Source organism: Anneissia japonica, unplaced genomic scaffold, assembly GCF_011630105.1.
Source record: "Anneissia japonica isolate Jap-2015-1 unplaced genomic scaffold, ASM1163010v1 scaffold287834_len5846547_cov211, whole genome shotgun sequence".
Taxonomy (NCBI): Eukaryota; Metazoa; Echinodermata; class Crinoidea; order Comatulida; family Comatulidae; genus Anneissia; species Anneissia japonica.
The window spans coordinates 816,487-831,034 of NW_022704992.1; the positions used below are offsets into that span (position 1 = coordinate 816,487).

At 34.7% G+C, this 14,548-nt stretch overlaps 2 protein-coding genes across 3 annotated transcripts in view; both read left to right on the plus strand.

The window, feature by feature from the left end:
- The first annotated feature begins 412 nt into the window (after positions 1-412).
- LOC117104977 lies at positions 413-12,411 on the plus strand. The gene is made up of 14 exons (XM_033245956.1): positions 413-550; positions 1,832-2,049; positions 2,401-2,611; positions 3,735-3,850; positions 4,386-4,602; positions 4,886-4,999; positions 5,141-5,303; positions 6,721-7,643; positions 8,139-8,225; positions 8,474-8,680; positions 8,974-10,470; positions 10,827-10,951; positions 11,206-11,320; positions 12,380-12,411. The coding sequence occupies exons 2-14, from the start codon at positions 1,849-1,851 to the stop codon at positions 12,409-12,411; spliced, it is 4,008 nt and encodes a 1,335-aa protein (XP_033101847.1). The 5' UTR covers positions 413-550; positions 1,832-1,848.
- LOC117105028 (helicase sen1-like) overlaps positions 12,372-14,548 on the plus strand; it is a gene marked incomplete at its 3' end in the record, with an annotated part of 5,755 nt that continues 3,578 nt past the window's right edge. Inside the window, 4 exon segments of one of the 2 annotated variants that reach the window (XM_033246023.1) lie at positions 12,372-12,539; positions 12,983-13,096; positions 13,705-13,835; positions 14,055-14,279. In XM_033246023.1, the coding sequence (XP_033101914.1) occupies positions 12,434-12,539; positions 12,983-13,096; positions 13,705-13,835; positions 14,055-14,279 (576 nt within the window). 2 annotated transcript variants of the gene reach the window in all.

The following is a 14,548-nucleotide window of genomic DNA, read 5'->3' on the forward strand; positions in this document are numbered from 1 at the left end:
TTTTATATATATATGTCATCATCAGGAATCCTGTACCATGGTGAAACCTTTCTTAAAAAGACGTGGTGCTCACATTTATGGCATTCGGTCACGCATTCGGTTCTTGGTTTTCATTCACATTATTAAATTTGTTTTTTGATTGTTTTGCGGATAGGGGGAGTAGGCCTTGTTTGATTGGATTGAAATACTTTTTATTGTGTTAGTTAAGTTTCTTTGTATTGTTTAGAATTGTGTATTTTGATGACAGTGTCAATTTGGATGCACTACATTGTGTGTGTCATCGATTCAAAGAAATTGTTTGATTGATTGATTGACACACGCATACAATGTACAGTACTACCGTATGGAATACTGTATCTAGTACTGTATTGGAAAGTGGACGCCCTCTGGCGGATATAAACCAGAAACTCCGTTTGTTTGTATGTACAAGCACCAATACGTTGTTGTTGTACCCATGTTGTACTTGACCGTCAACCGTAGATTTGTTATGGTTCGTCCACATATCTCCAGTACTGTATGTGTACGTCTATTGCTGATCTGAGGTAAATAAGTAAGACCCATACTTTTGTTTATTGGCCTATCTATAATGAATTGCTCTTGCGCATAACATTGTCATTTAGGCCTAGGCCCTAGCCTAGGTAGGTAGGCCTGCCTAGGCCTAGCCTAGGTAGCTAGTAGCTAGCCTGGCCTCCGTGGTCCAGACTGCCCAGCTAGGCTAGCTAGCATATAGGAAGATTCTGGGCATAGGCCTACTATAAGCCCTAGGCCTATCTCAGTCATCCAGACTGTTCTCTTTAATCATGCGTATGTAATTACGTAATACTGTAGATGATGTTTTGCCGGCGAACTGGACTGACATCTAGTCATTATCTACATTATCATACGTCCAGACTATTTCAGACTTTAAAAACTACCTGGGCGTATGATAAAGAGTAACTCAATGATAAAGAGTAACTCAAAAGATGCTTGAACGGATGACAATTGAGCAGCTTATCTTCCCAGGTAGCTCTTGTTTCACATACAACGCTAAGCCCTAGCCTACATCTCTGCTGTAGGTATACTTGGTAGGATATCTGGTGGTTTGTTTGTGTGTACTCCTGTACTATAAATTTTTTTAATGCACAGAGGATATCTAAAAAATCAGCTCAAATTTGCGCATAAAATTGCTAGGAAAACAGGTGTGTTGAATCCAGTGAGCTTCTAAAAACCTCCAAGCACTGCTTTTACACCACTTTATTCTCAGTTTTAATGTTAATTTTTACATATCGGTGTTGGGCCATAAAAAACAAGGTTTTTCTAGCTGCATACATAGGGTTTTTAATTCATTTTCGCGAGCCTAAAAAAATCGCTGTTGGGCCGCGCTTTGCCACCTGTTGTCTAGAATTATACTTGTTTCTTGTATGTTTTGCCTGGCCTATGCTTCCTTTCTTGGCGAATTGACATAAATACATGTTGTTTGCCTTTCCCACAGTCTTTTTATTACATTTAAGTTAATGCGTATATCTATTATATTACAGTAATCAGTATTAGGATACTTGTAAGTTGTTCATTAAAATGAATTGACTGTAAAACATCAATGTAAAATGTGTTACATACATCACAGCTGAAACGGTCCTACACCGTGGCAATCACTTCACAGGATAAACATACACATAATGGTCTACTCATAAACTAATTCTCAGAATGAGACTTATGGAGTGGAGTTGTTTTGTCTGGAGAAAAATTCCTGGAATTTGAATTTTGGACCCATAGATACTTGAAAGATCTCTTTATTTAGTTAGGACTTTACAGTGTAATTTTCAATATTATTGTTTAAATTTATGTTTCACAGGTCTTGGCCACAAAATCATGGAACAACATCATTCTGAGGCCTGTATTTGGTGCTCTGCACCAGAGAATGCACGGATGAATTTCATAGCTTACATTTCTACACCAGCCCCTGATTGGGAAAATACGGCAAATGAGAACTTATCACATTGTATGGAATGTGTAAAGATATATCATCGTGGAAGGGCTGCTGTTGTGGCAGAAAAACCTGACATGGAGCAGGTAGTTCTTTTGGAGTTGATTATAAACGCAATGTAGTGTTCTCAGATTGTATATTTGGACATAAACAAAATGTTTGAAGACTGGTGTAACTATAGCCGCTGTCTTTTATTATTTCATAAACATAATACACCAGTCTAAATGAATTCTTAATTCTAATTGGATGTTGTCGTCCTAATCCAATCAATCAACAGATGGTGACATCCTCAACTGCTCACAGACAGCATAGATAGATTAAAAGGTCAATGCAATGTATGCCTGGCTTAAGCATTGACTTAAATTAAATACCTGTATAAAAAATATATAATTATTACCTTTCATCCCCAACCAAAAGTTGTTTTTTTTCTGTGGTAGGTTTATTTTTTGGAAGTGCCCAGGCTGCGACTTTCTTTGGATAAATGTGTGGCAGAAATAGCTAAGGAACACGATGATATTTTAGATTTTGTTAACGAAGAAGATGCGTTGTACAGCTACTGGAGAAACTTTGGACAAGATGCCTGCTCGCTACCAGTACCAGTGCAGGAAATACTTTGGTTTCCATTTTTTCTTCAGGATGAAGAAGTCAGTAAGTTTTCCCCACTTATTTCGTGAGTTTTTTAAATAGCAATCCTGCAGATTCATACTTAAGCATTGGTGGATAATCCTGAGACCCCTTGTCCAACTCCATTGATGCTCTTCCTTGTTTTTCAGCATGTTTAAAAGTGTTGTGATGCAATTCACTGGAAAAAACACATTGGTCCAGTGTACAGTTTTGCTCATGAAATGTTAACAAACTGCAAACTAACTAAATCCTTTCTGAGCCACTGGGGCTCATAGGGCTGGGGCTCATAGGGCTGGAGCTTATCCCCAGTTTCTGTAGTGTGAAGCGGATGAGAGTTGTACTCCCCCTGGACGGGGGTCCATCGCAGGTTATACCCCAGCAGTTTGCTGGTACCCATTGATAAAGCTGGGTGGACTGAAGCAATGTAGCTAAAGTGCCTTGCCCAAGGACACAAGCGAATCTGCACAACGGAGACGCGAAACCTTGATTTTACGATTGAAAGCCCAAACCTCAACTGCTGCGCCAAACTGCCGCTTCTGTAAACTAAACAGAATATAAGATATCAGATTATACTCACAGTCCCTCACCACTACACTGTGAGTGTGATCTATGGAAAACCAGTGAAATTTAACTAAATTAAAAGCAAATAATAAATTAGATTCTTCATTAGAGTGTCTAGGAAAGCTTCTGTACATAAATGGAGTCATGTACCACATTTTTAGCTGATCAAGGAGGGGGATTTAATTTAAAGTATTCAACCAAAAGCAAGTATGTTATCAATTAGAGAGAACTTGGAACTATGCTTTATCAACTAAGTAATCTAAGCGTTAATCTGTGCACATCGCCTAACTCAAGTCTATGAAAACAAAAATATGCATTGATGATGGATTATTTTCAATGATATTCTCCTATCGAAAATCAGAAAACAGCAACGCGTCAATGCCACCGGTCGCACACTTTTCCAACCCTGATGGTGCGAGTGTGCGAAAGATCGATGATGCAATCTTCTGAGACATTAATTTAAAAATCAATAGACTGATGCAGTGTGGGCCAGTTTAAATCAAAATTGTTCCTCTACTTTACCATATTATTTACTATTTTTTGAGATTCATCTTAAGATTCTCCTCTGTTTTGCCTTCGTTTACAGATGAAGTGTTTTGCTGTGTTATGAAGTACCTTTATAGAGCTAAGCAACTTTATGTGAATGCAGTTGATAAACCGCTTTGTGGACTCTTCATGTTGTTAATTCATCCAAATAATTTGGTAAGCATAATAATGATAAAGGATATTTTCATAAATGTATATATATATATATGTTTTGTATCATAGTATTTCATTATAAATGTATTCTATTCTGTAATTGGTGGAACTCCCACTATTGTATGCCAAGTGAAATAAATAAAAGCAAGAAACTACAGTATATTCATTAAAACATGAATGCATGCAAATCATTCCTGGTAACTATGAGCTAAATTTTGAAAATTTGACTGTTGAATTTTGACATTTTATGTAACAATTCTCTGCCTACCCAACACCCTTGGTGGTCGTGGTGGTAAATTATAGGTATTTGTCACTTAAAACAGTGTGGATGGAGCCTTAGGTTAACGATGTATTAGTGTAGTCCTATTTCTAAAATTTTACAAACTGAAAATGTAATCATTGTGAAGTCTCCATCCCAGTGGCTGGTTTAAGTAAAAAACATTACTTTAAAAATACCATTATCTACTGTACTACAGACATATACCATCACATCCATGATAATGACCCATTGATTTTTATTATCCTTTTATGTTATAAGATATCGAATTGGGCTAGAAAATCAGTAGCATGCCTTAGCAATTATGTGATTGAGAGGTGTGAGGAATTTACGCGAGTTATCAGCTTAATGTTGTCCGTCAAGTACTTAGACTTATTTGAAAATCGCGAACTTAGCAGTATCTGTGAGGAGATTCCAGGTTCTCGTCCCATTTTATCGTCACATTTGTTTCCGTATCAGGAGTTGGATTACTGGCAAGGTATGTAACTGACTGACATATACATGTATCTTCAAAACAACAGTATGAAAAAATGCCAGAAGTGTGTAATTTATGTTCATGCATTTTAATGTCTAAGAAAAGCTATTACAGTTTTTTCCTTTTTGGTCTTTTTTCATTTTACTCTGTCAGTTAAAAAAACGCCTGAATTATGCTACCCACATTTATGCTTTTAATTCAAATTACAATTTTTTAATATATACAATAGAAACAATATAAATAACAAAGATTGTTTTTCAAAATGTACTGTATTTGAAAATTTCAGGCTTAAGTTGCTTTTTGCATTGGATTAGTGAGGAGAATTTGAACCACCTTAGGAGTGAATTACACTCAAAAATCATCTGTGTTTACTCAACAACACTTACAGAGAATAATTTTAGTAAGTATCGCTACTTCAAGAAAAATTCCTCCATCACTCATTGGCTTTAAATCAAAGACATCTTGAAAGATAAAACCTAAAATTATCAATTGATCACCCCTTCAAAATATGGCATTCATTAATATATATATTTTTTTGTAGAAACTGTTGATGAGTGCAACTCATTTTGGGACAAACTTGTGGGCTTCCAGCAACTCATCACCAAATTGGGATTTCGTATTTGGCAGTATCTAAAGGAGGCACCAGATGGGGTTTTCAACAGTATCTTTAACCATCCATGCGTTAGAAGTGCAGTCAGTAAAATGTGAGATATTTCTTTTATTTTTCTAATTTGTTAATAAGAAATAGTTATGAAGGTGATAATAACAATGATCTCAACGACCTTTGGCTTCATGGGACTGGGGTGGGGCCATTGTGATAGAGCACCAAGGTCATGGTAGGGGTTCAGAGTGTCCGACGGAGACATTTCCGGGTTTTAAAAGTACTTAACTTATTCAGTTTCAGAGACATATTTTGCATCAACAAATAAAAAGATTTATTATTAATTGCATACAGAGGAAGTTAATTTCTAGGTTTTAAAGGAAAAAAAATTCTTATTAAAAATCTAAAAAAAAAAAATATTAAATGAAAGAGCCATAGTCCCCTCATTACGTTAAGTTCTCTGTTCTTTGGTCTTTTACCAAGATAGGCCTAATAAGTTTCTAAAAAGCATTAATGTTATTGATTATTTTAAGTCCTGTATGGGATCGGTTCAGCCCCTTCTTGTCCTTATGTCCCTCAGAGACTCTTTGGTCACCTCCTTAGTAGGGGGCTATTTGGACAGCTGCATAAGAGAACATTTGTGTTACGTGCCTGATGATATTTATTTATTATGCAGTTCTCTGTGCTTTGGTCTTTTACCACTTAGATAGGCCTAATAAGTTTTTAAAAACTATCAATGTTAAGGCCTAAAAAAATTAATTGTTTGTTTGCCCTTCGATGCTGAAAATTGTATAGGAGGGGCGTGTGCAAAAGTCTTTTTTTTTTCCTTTCACCAGAATTAACATATCAAAATCGCAATGCTTGCAATTAAGCCTGTCTCACTATTTGTTTTTCAACGATATTCATCAGACTGAATTAAAATAACCCATAATCGATATTTTGCAATGAATTTAGGCCTAGAATGGCGATACCTTATGTCAGACACCAAATTTTGACAACTTTGACGTGCAAAATGGAGACAACTAAATATCGCTTTTTAAAATTTGTGAACAAAAAAAAAAACCTTTTTTAAAAATGCTGTCCCTATTTTTCTGTGAGCTATGGGCGGGCGCTAGAGGGCAAACAAACTATTTTTTTTAGGCCCATTTGATTATTTCAAGTCCTTGGGGATGAGTTGAGCTCTTCTTGGTCTTATGTGTCTGTTGGAGACTCATTGGTCCCCTTTTAGTCAGGGCTCTTTGGGCAGCTGCACAAGAGCACATTTGTGTTACATGTCTGACGACAGTGATTTATTATGCACATACTTATGGGTGCTCATGATTTTTTTTAAAAGCAGCAATAAAACATTTTAAAGAATATTTATTTTAGATGATTAATGTAAACTATTTGACTGCCTAGGTGCCTGGTAACTTGGGCCATTTAATTAGCTTTCTCCCCATATACCATGTATCTTTGATTTGTCTTAAAAGGATTTGTTTTAATAATTATGATGAATCTATTAAAGTATATTTAATTTTCAGGAAAGATACAAATTTGGAGCGCCAACTGGGGAACAGATTGCCTGAGACATCTCCGTATGCCTGGATAAGACCATTTGTCTTTTCGTTGTTGAAATATGACTCCATAGCTAAGTATTGTGTTACCATGGTGCTAGACATACTGACAAATGAAATGAATATAGAATTGACCAATCAGACAAAGATTAACTCTAATCAACCAATAGCAAATCGAGAACCTAGTCTCTACATGCAGCATTCAATTTCAATTTTGGTTGAGATTCTGGAAAATCTAATTACATGTAACTTTTTATGTGTGTCAGTAACTTGCTTTGAAAAATGTTTTAAAATTATGATGCTCTTTTTGATGAAGTTTCAGCAAAATCAGGGATCTTCTCAACAATCTGAAAGATGCCACACATCTCTAGTAAGATTTATCAGAAAACTTCTGAATATTTGTGTCAAAAAGGAGATATCATTGACTGAATCTCATCTCTTAATTCAAAATATTGATTCAGATACAGATTTTAGAGATGTTGACTACAATCTTTTAAACATGTGCATACAAAATCTTGTGCAACATCTACACTCAATTAGAATTGAAGAAACTGTAGGCTGCTACAATGATGAGGGTGCAAGTACGTCAACAACATCAGAAGAATATAATAAAGATAAATGTACTGTACAAGACACTTCACTAGGTACTGACCAAGGGGAAAGTACGTCTACAGCTTCAATAGAACAGGATAAGGGTTGTACCTTTAAGCCATTTGCTTCTATCAAGGAAGAAATCCATGACAGTGACTCTGTTGAGCCAAGTCAAGATTTTATGCAGGAGGATTCATCATTAATAGGCAATTTTGTTAAGGTTGAAAACATGATCAGTTTTGATTCAGATGATAATCTACCAGTGGTTCCTAGATTTATTAAGAAAGACATTATTCCATGTAAGTGTTCAGTATTAGTATAATGTTGAAATGGTTCTGTTAAATTCAAGTACTGTATTTAAATTGATGGAATAACCTTATTCTTGTGGATAGAAGGAAATGTCAGCACATTCTTTGATATGACTATTATGTATTTTCCTGTTATATTGTAATGTTATTTTAATAATGTGTAATTTATTTAATTATTTCAATATTTATAGTAAAATATATACATCTTAATGCTCTTAAACGATAACCAAATGATTCTCCAAGGCACAAAATTTCTAAATGATGCAAGAAACAGATTAAACATGATGAAGAAAAACACATCCAAAAACTAGAAGGATGTTTGCTGCTGTTGGGTATTAATACTTTATATTGTTTTTATATACTTACTGAAATAATTATAATTTGTATGCATTGTTTAATTACTTGTATACATGTTATTCCAATACAGATAATAACAGTTCAACAGCAAATCCTTACTCAATTAAAAATTGCATGTTAATCTTTAAGGTGATTATGTGTCTTATGACGAACTGTTGCTACGTCATGGCCTTACCAGAAAGGTGTCAGTCCAAGTGAAAAAATTAACATCAGATGGTAAGTTACACCCTGTCCTTTACATGAAGCTTTTGAATGAAGAGGCTCAATTGAAATGCACGAAGCAGCAGCAGCTTTTCATTTGTTGCCTGACAAAATCACCCTCCATCCAAAATAATGAAATAAAAGAGTTACTGAATGAAAACTATGGTTTAAACCTTCATTGCTAGGTTTGGGAAGTGGTTTTTATTTATTACTATTATATGAATGAAAGCATTGATTAAAATTGATTTGTTTTTCTTTAATAGATACTGAGCAGATAAGACAAGACCTATATAATATACAAGGTACTGCATCAAATGCTGCACCAGGTCTTGTACAAGAAACTGCACCAGATTCTGTACAATTTTCTTCACAAGATACTTTACCATATATTGTAGAAGAAATTGAACCAGGTTCGGTACAATGTTCTTCACAATATACTCTACAAAATGCTGTACCAAATAATTTACCAGGTGCACCAGCTATTTCATGTGGTTCTTCAACAGATACTGAGCAGATAAGACAAGACCTATATAATATACAAGGAAATGCATCGAATGCTGCACCAGGTCTTGTACAAGAAACTGCACCAGATTCTGTACATATACACATCTAGATGTGTATAAGAGACAGGCACTAAACTAACCTTTATATATCTATACATCATGCTATGCTGTTATTTTCCTCATTTTTAATGTTAAAACAACAATTTTTAACGATTTGGTGATGGTTTCTGCCTAAGAAATGCCTGCAAATAATTTACCAGGTGCACCAGCTATTTCATGTGGTTCTTCAACAGATACTGTAGAAGAAGAACCACATACTGCACTGGATAAAATACGAGATGCAGGACCAGATACTGTGAAAGACACTGCACTGAGTTCTGTACAGTCATCTTCACAAGATACTATAGAAGACAATACACCAGATCCTGCAAAATGGTCTCCACAAGATACTCCACACATTGCAGAATCACCTAATATTGTACAAGACATTGTGCCATGTACTGTAGGAGATATAGTACCACTTTCTGTATCAGATAATGTATTACATAAAGTGGATAGTACAGTGGATAATTATTCAGATACTTCATCAGTTGATGTACCAGATATCACCAAAGACACTGCCCAAGATGTGTTATTGCCTCAGTGTAGTCCATATAAGTATACACACTACAGACTCCAAGAAATTAAACAAACTAACTCAGAGAAACTGATTCAAGCACAAAAAAGAATTAAATTACAAAAAGAAAAGTTAGCTAAAATATGTAGACAAGATACTTTCCCTGTCTCATCTGATTCAGAGGGTCCAGAAGCCATGTTATGTGCTGATATTGCGCCAGATGCTTTGCAAGATAGAGTACCATGTACTTTACAAGATACTTCATTAAATATTGTAGTGGATGTTGCTTCAGGTACTTCATCAGATAATGTATCAGGAACTGCCCAAGACAGTGCCTCAGATGTTCCATTTCATCCTGAAATACACTATAACTTTTCATTAGAGAGACTCCGGGGTTTAATAAAGATAAGTAGAGAGAAAACAATTAATCAAAATCAGAGAATTAAAGTACTACATGAACCGAAAGCTAAGAAAAGAACACAAGACGGAAGATTGATAAATGATCAAACAGCAGATAATTTACCATATAATGTGAAGCGGGCGCTACCTTATACTGCTCCATTTAGTGCAGAAAAAAATGCACCAGATCTTTTACAAACCACTACACTAGATAATTTTCCGGGTACTTCATCAACTCCTGATGTACCAAGAACTGTCAAAGAAAGTACCCCACATATTGCATCTCATAAGCCTCCCATTAAATATTCACTAGACAAACTCAGGGATTCATTAGAAGGTGCAAAAAAAAAAAAGAATCTTCAACAGTATATTATAGAACGGCAAGCCAAGAGAGCTAATAAAAGGCCAAACAAAATGTTGACAAAAGGTCAGACAGCAGTTACACCAGATACTGCAAAAGACACCCCATCAACATCATTTGGAGTGACTGATGTACAGTCTCCAGAAACCAGAATAGCATCTCAACATGAGAGATTTTCTTCCAGTGCTGTCAAACAGGTGCCATCAGAGGTGTTAACCTCTTGTACACTGACAACAACTGTCACTCGGGCAGCAAAGTTGTCGTCGCCTACTGCTGTCCAGTGTAGTCCGGAAGGAGTAAACCAGATTCCTAGTTGTGTCAACATTGATCTACTAGTTGCCATTGTCTTGTCCTGGAAAACTGAATGGCTTGAGAAGCAAGGTAATTATAATACCTGTACTCCATAATATTATGCTGGGATCATTGTGAGAGCATTTAGTGCAATTTGCTCTGACCATAAAAGTTAGGCAAGGTCTACTTTATTCAGACTCTAAAATATGACCCAAATAATACAATAACATGTATTCTGGGCATCTGAGTATATCAAATTGCCACCAAACAAAGTAGAATGATGATGTCCCAAATTGACTTTTAATCATTCTTGATTTATATACAACAGAAAAGTAAAATTCAAATTACAAATATATGGTATGTTTATTTTATCTCAGCTTTATCTGCAATTGTACTTGATAAAATCATGAATATTAATGGCGTTTTTTCTTCTTTATCCCATTAAGTATATCCTGAACAAGTTGGTGATAAACAGAAAATGAGCATGATGAAAGTTCCTTTATCTTTTGACTCCATCAATTCATACATCAACATCTTTGTTCCGTTGCTTCTTCGTGAGACGTGGCACTACGTAGGTTATTCGTAAATCAGTCTTTTACATCTATAATTATTAAGATCACAGGGAAAAATACTATTAAAAGAATTGTGTTGAAGCTAAGCAGAACTCTTAGCCGTAGAACAATCAATAAATATTTATTCAGTTTTCATTTTAGTCTATTTAATTATTTTTCATTAGAAATACATTCGAATAATGAGGTATAAAAAAAGATGGAATTAATCAGAACTCATAATAAGTATATTTTATATTTTTTTAAATACTTTCAGGTTCTTCAGGAATATTGGAAGATTAAAAGGATCAAGAGTGACTTTGTGGATATGATGTATCAACGCCATTATAAAATCAGTGGAGTCAAGGCTGGATGTTTCTTGATATGCAAACGTAAGTTTTTTAGTGTTTTTAAAACATGCATTTGGGTGATAACCTTGGCTTCCTATTTTAAGCAGCCAGCTGTGGATAATGGTAATACAGTATAGAGCTGTCTTTGATGTTTTTTTATGTTGGTAATAGTCATGTTATTAATATTGGTGGGATTAAACATACATTATTACATTTTTTTGTTAAAGTGTAAAAATAATTTTTGTAAAAAAGCTTTGGTTTGCATTAAAACTGTTTAGTTTTTGTGTCGTATCCTGAACATATCCTGAACGATGTAAATTATTATAATTTACAATTACAATTATAATATTTAAAAATGAATAATAAATAGAAAGAATAATATGATAATAAGTAATTAGTAGAGTTGCGTATCATACACCAGTGGAAATTTATACCAAGGTTAGATTAATGTTGAAAAATATTCCTAAGTGCCTGCAAGTTTCGAAAGAATTTTATTGAATGCAATAATCTAACCTAACTTAACTAAACTAAATCCTTTCCAACCACTGGGGCTCATACGGCTGGAGCTTATCCCCAGTTTCTGTAGTGTGAAGCGGATGAGAGTTGTACTCATCCTGGACGGGACACTAGTCCATCACAGGTTAGTCCCCAGCAGTTTGCTGGTACCCATTGATACAGCTGGCCCCCCGGCCCCCCCTTTTGGGAGGTAAAAAAAGAAAAAAGAAAGAAAAAGAAAAAATGATAGCCCAGAACGCCTCAAATGTTATTTTCGAGCGTCTAGAACACAAAAATTTCGGACCCCCTAGGACATTTTTGTCTCGATCGGCCCAAATTTCGGTCGGCCCCCCCCCCCTTTTGGACATCTTTGGATCCGCCCCTGCAGTCATCGGTTGCTATAGTGGTATGATCTGTGTGCATACAATATTACTGTAGATTTTAGCTGTGCATATGCACAGGTTTCATAACATTCCTATTAAACATTCTTTTTCTTTATTTATGTATTTTTTTTTTGGCTACTTAAAAATATTATCACTTTTATGTATAGATGTTAATTATACATTCCTTCGTAATACTTTACAAAATATGTATTTTGAAATTTAGAAAGAGCGACCAGTAGGAAACAGTCCACTTAAACCCGGCCAGACACGTAACAATATGGACACTCGTCCCAGAATTTTGGTATGTGCTCCGTCCGATACAGCTGTGGATTTGTTGGTGCTGAACGTAGCCAAGATATGTTTGGCAGAGAAGAACCATGATGGTATGTTCAGTTTATATTTTAAAAAGCACTAAATATTAATGATATGTTGTTATTTGTTGGTCTGTTGCAATCCAAAGACAGTGCCAAAGTTATTACTGAATACTCATTGCTCAAACTTGTCACTGGATTCATATACACCATTTTGGCTAGATTTGAATCTAGCTAGGCCTGGGGGACATCCAGAGACCTAGGCATTTTGCTCTACGCTAGTTACAAGTATAGACAATAGACAACAGAACGGACCCCTGTCAGGGTATGAGAAAACATTCAACTGCTTAGTAACAGAAGTATTCATAGTTAATAAGGTGTGAACACCACAAAGTAACCACAATAAAATGTGCAAAACTAAAATTGATAAAGTTAAAATGAAAAGCTTAACATATATTAATTTATTTCTTTTTTATGTCTGAATTTATTTTAAAAATCTTACATTTTTTTTGTAGATGATTCAAGATTCAACTGTGGTTTATACAATATTGTACGTTTAGGTAATAATATGCATAAAAAGTGTTTGCAGTACCAGCTCAAAACCAAAGTAGACAAACAAATGCAACAAGGTAAGGTTTACGTTATTAAGATAACTGAGACGGGGTTCACACAATATATAGATGTTGTGAGCAAGTACAATAAGACCATGAGATTGTCTGAATGCCCAAATATAGGTAACTCCGATTCTACCTATTTGGCTTGATAATAGATGGAATGTGTATGTACCAAGTTGTATATTGTCTATACTACAATGAATCAAACCAATCAATTCTGAATGTAATTGCTTAAGCGAGGATATTTGCATATCACCCAACATAAGGTCATTTAAAGCTGCCTCGGATTCCATCAACATATATAAATTAACGACCAAATGTTTATTGCTACACACTGCCCAGAACAACGTACGCAACCCCCGGTATATTGGTGTTTTTGTTCATCAAAGTACAGGTACAGAATCAGATCATTAAATTTCTCGTTTAAAATCATAAAACTACAATAATGAGACACAGGTAAAACATTCCAGTTAGTGCTAATATACAGACATTTAATTTTTAAAAAAAACATTCTTTTACCTCATCAATGATAATATTTCTTAAAATAGCATTTCATGTGTGTGTAAATTTGTGAAAAACATAAATCTAAAATTTTAATATAAATATTTGTATTTAAAATCTAGCAGGTAAGAATGGAGAAAATGTTGATGCTGAAAAAATGAGAAAAGAAATTTCCAATTGCCAAAAGGCACTTCAAAGAGCAGAATTACACTGTGGAAATTTAAAGATCAACCATAAAGCAAGTCAGATTGAGGTTGGTAAATAATCTAGTGTAGTACATGATGTATTGTTTTAATAACACAGTGAGAAATTTGCCCGTTTTAAATTCGGGTAAGGCTTGTCTACTGTTACATTTCAAAGCAGTTATTGTACAGGTCTGCCTCTTACACCTATTTGCAGGCAAGCAGGCTTTTCTGTAGACCATAGAATGTATGAGACTACTCTTATTTTTTTTACTTTGTTTATTTTATAGCTTAAACAAGCAGAGGAAGAGAGAGAACATCTACATAAACAATTAAAAGACTTAAAGAAGAAAGAAGATGAGATACATGTCTCAGTTAGTAGTAAAAGTAGGCAAGAATCGGTACTTCAGCATGCTGACGTCGTTTTTTGTACGTTGAACGCCAGTGGCTTTAACCATCTGGATTTGCTTTACACAAATAAACAGCCAAATTTCAAATACGTGATTGTTGACGAGGTGAGAAGATGTTCGCTGCCATCTTTTGAATGATTGTATTTGATATTTGTTACGCAATTGTATTTATTAACACTGTATATTCAGGTTGCTATAATTATTTTCAAAAATAAATAAATTATATTCTATAATTTTATACAAATTCTAGAAACTATCAAGCATTAAATTAATTAATTGCTTTTATGAAAAACGATTACATTATCAACACGGACACAAAGATCAAACCTAAAACCATTTATTTGTGATGACTTACATTCAGTGGTGGCGTATCT

Coding starts and splice junctions, on each gene's coding strand:
- LOC117104977 (XM_033245956.1), top strand. CDS start 1,849: ATGGAACAACATCATTCTGAGGCCTGTATTTGGTGCTCTGCACCAGAG. Junction 8,681..8,973: donor TGTACCAAATAATTTACCAG/GTGCACCAGCTA, acceptor ATAATTTACCAG/GTGCACCAGCTATTTCATGT. Junction 10,952..11,205: donor TTCGTGAGACGTGGCACTAC/GTAGGTTATTCG, acceptor AAATACTTTCAG/GTTCTTCAGGAATATTGGAA.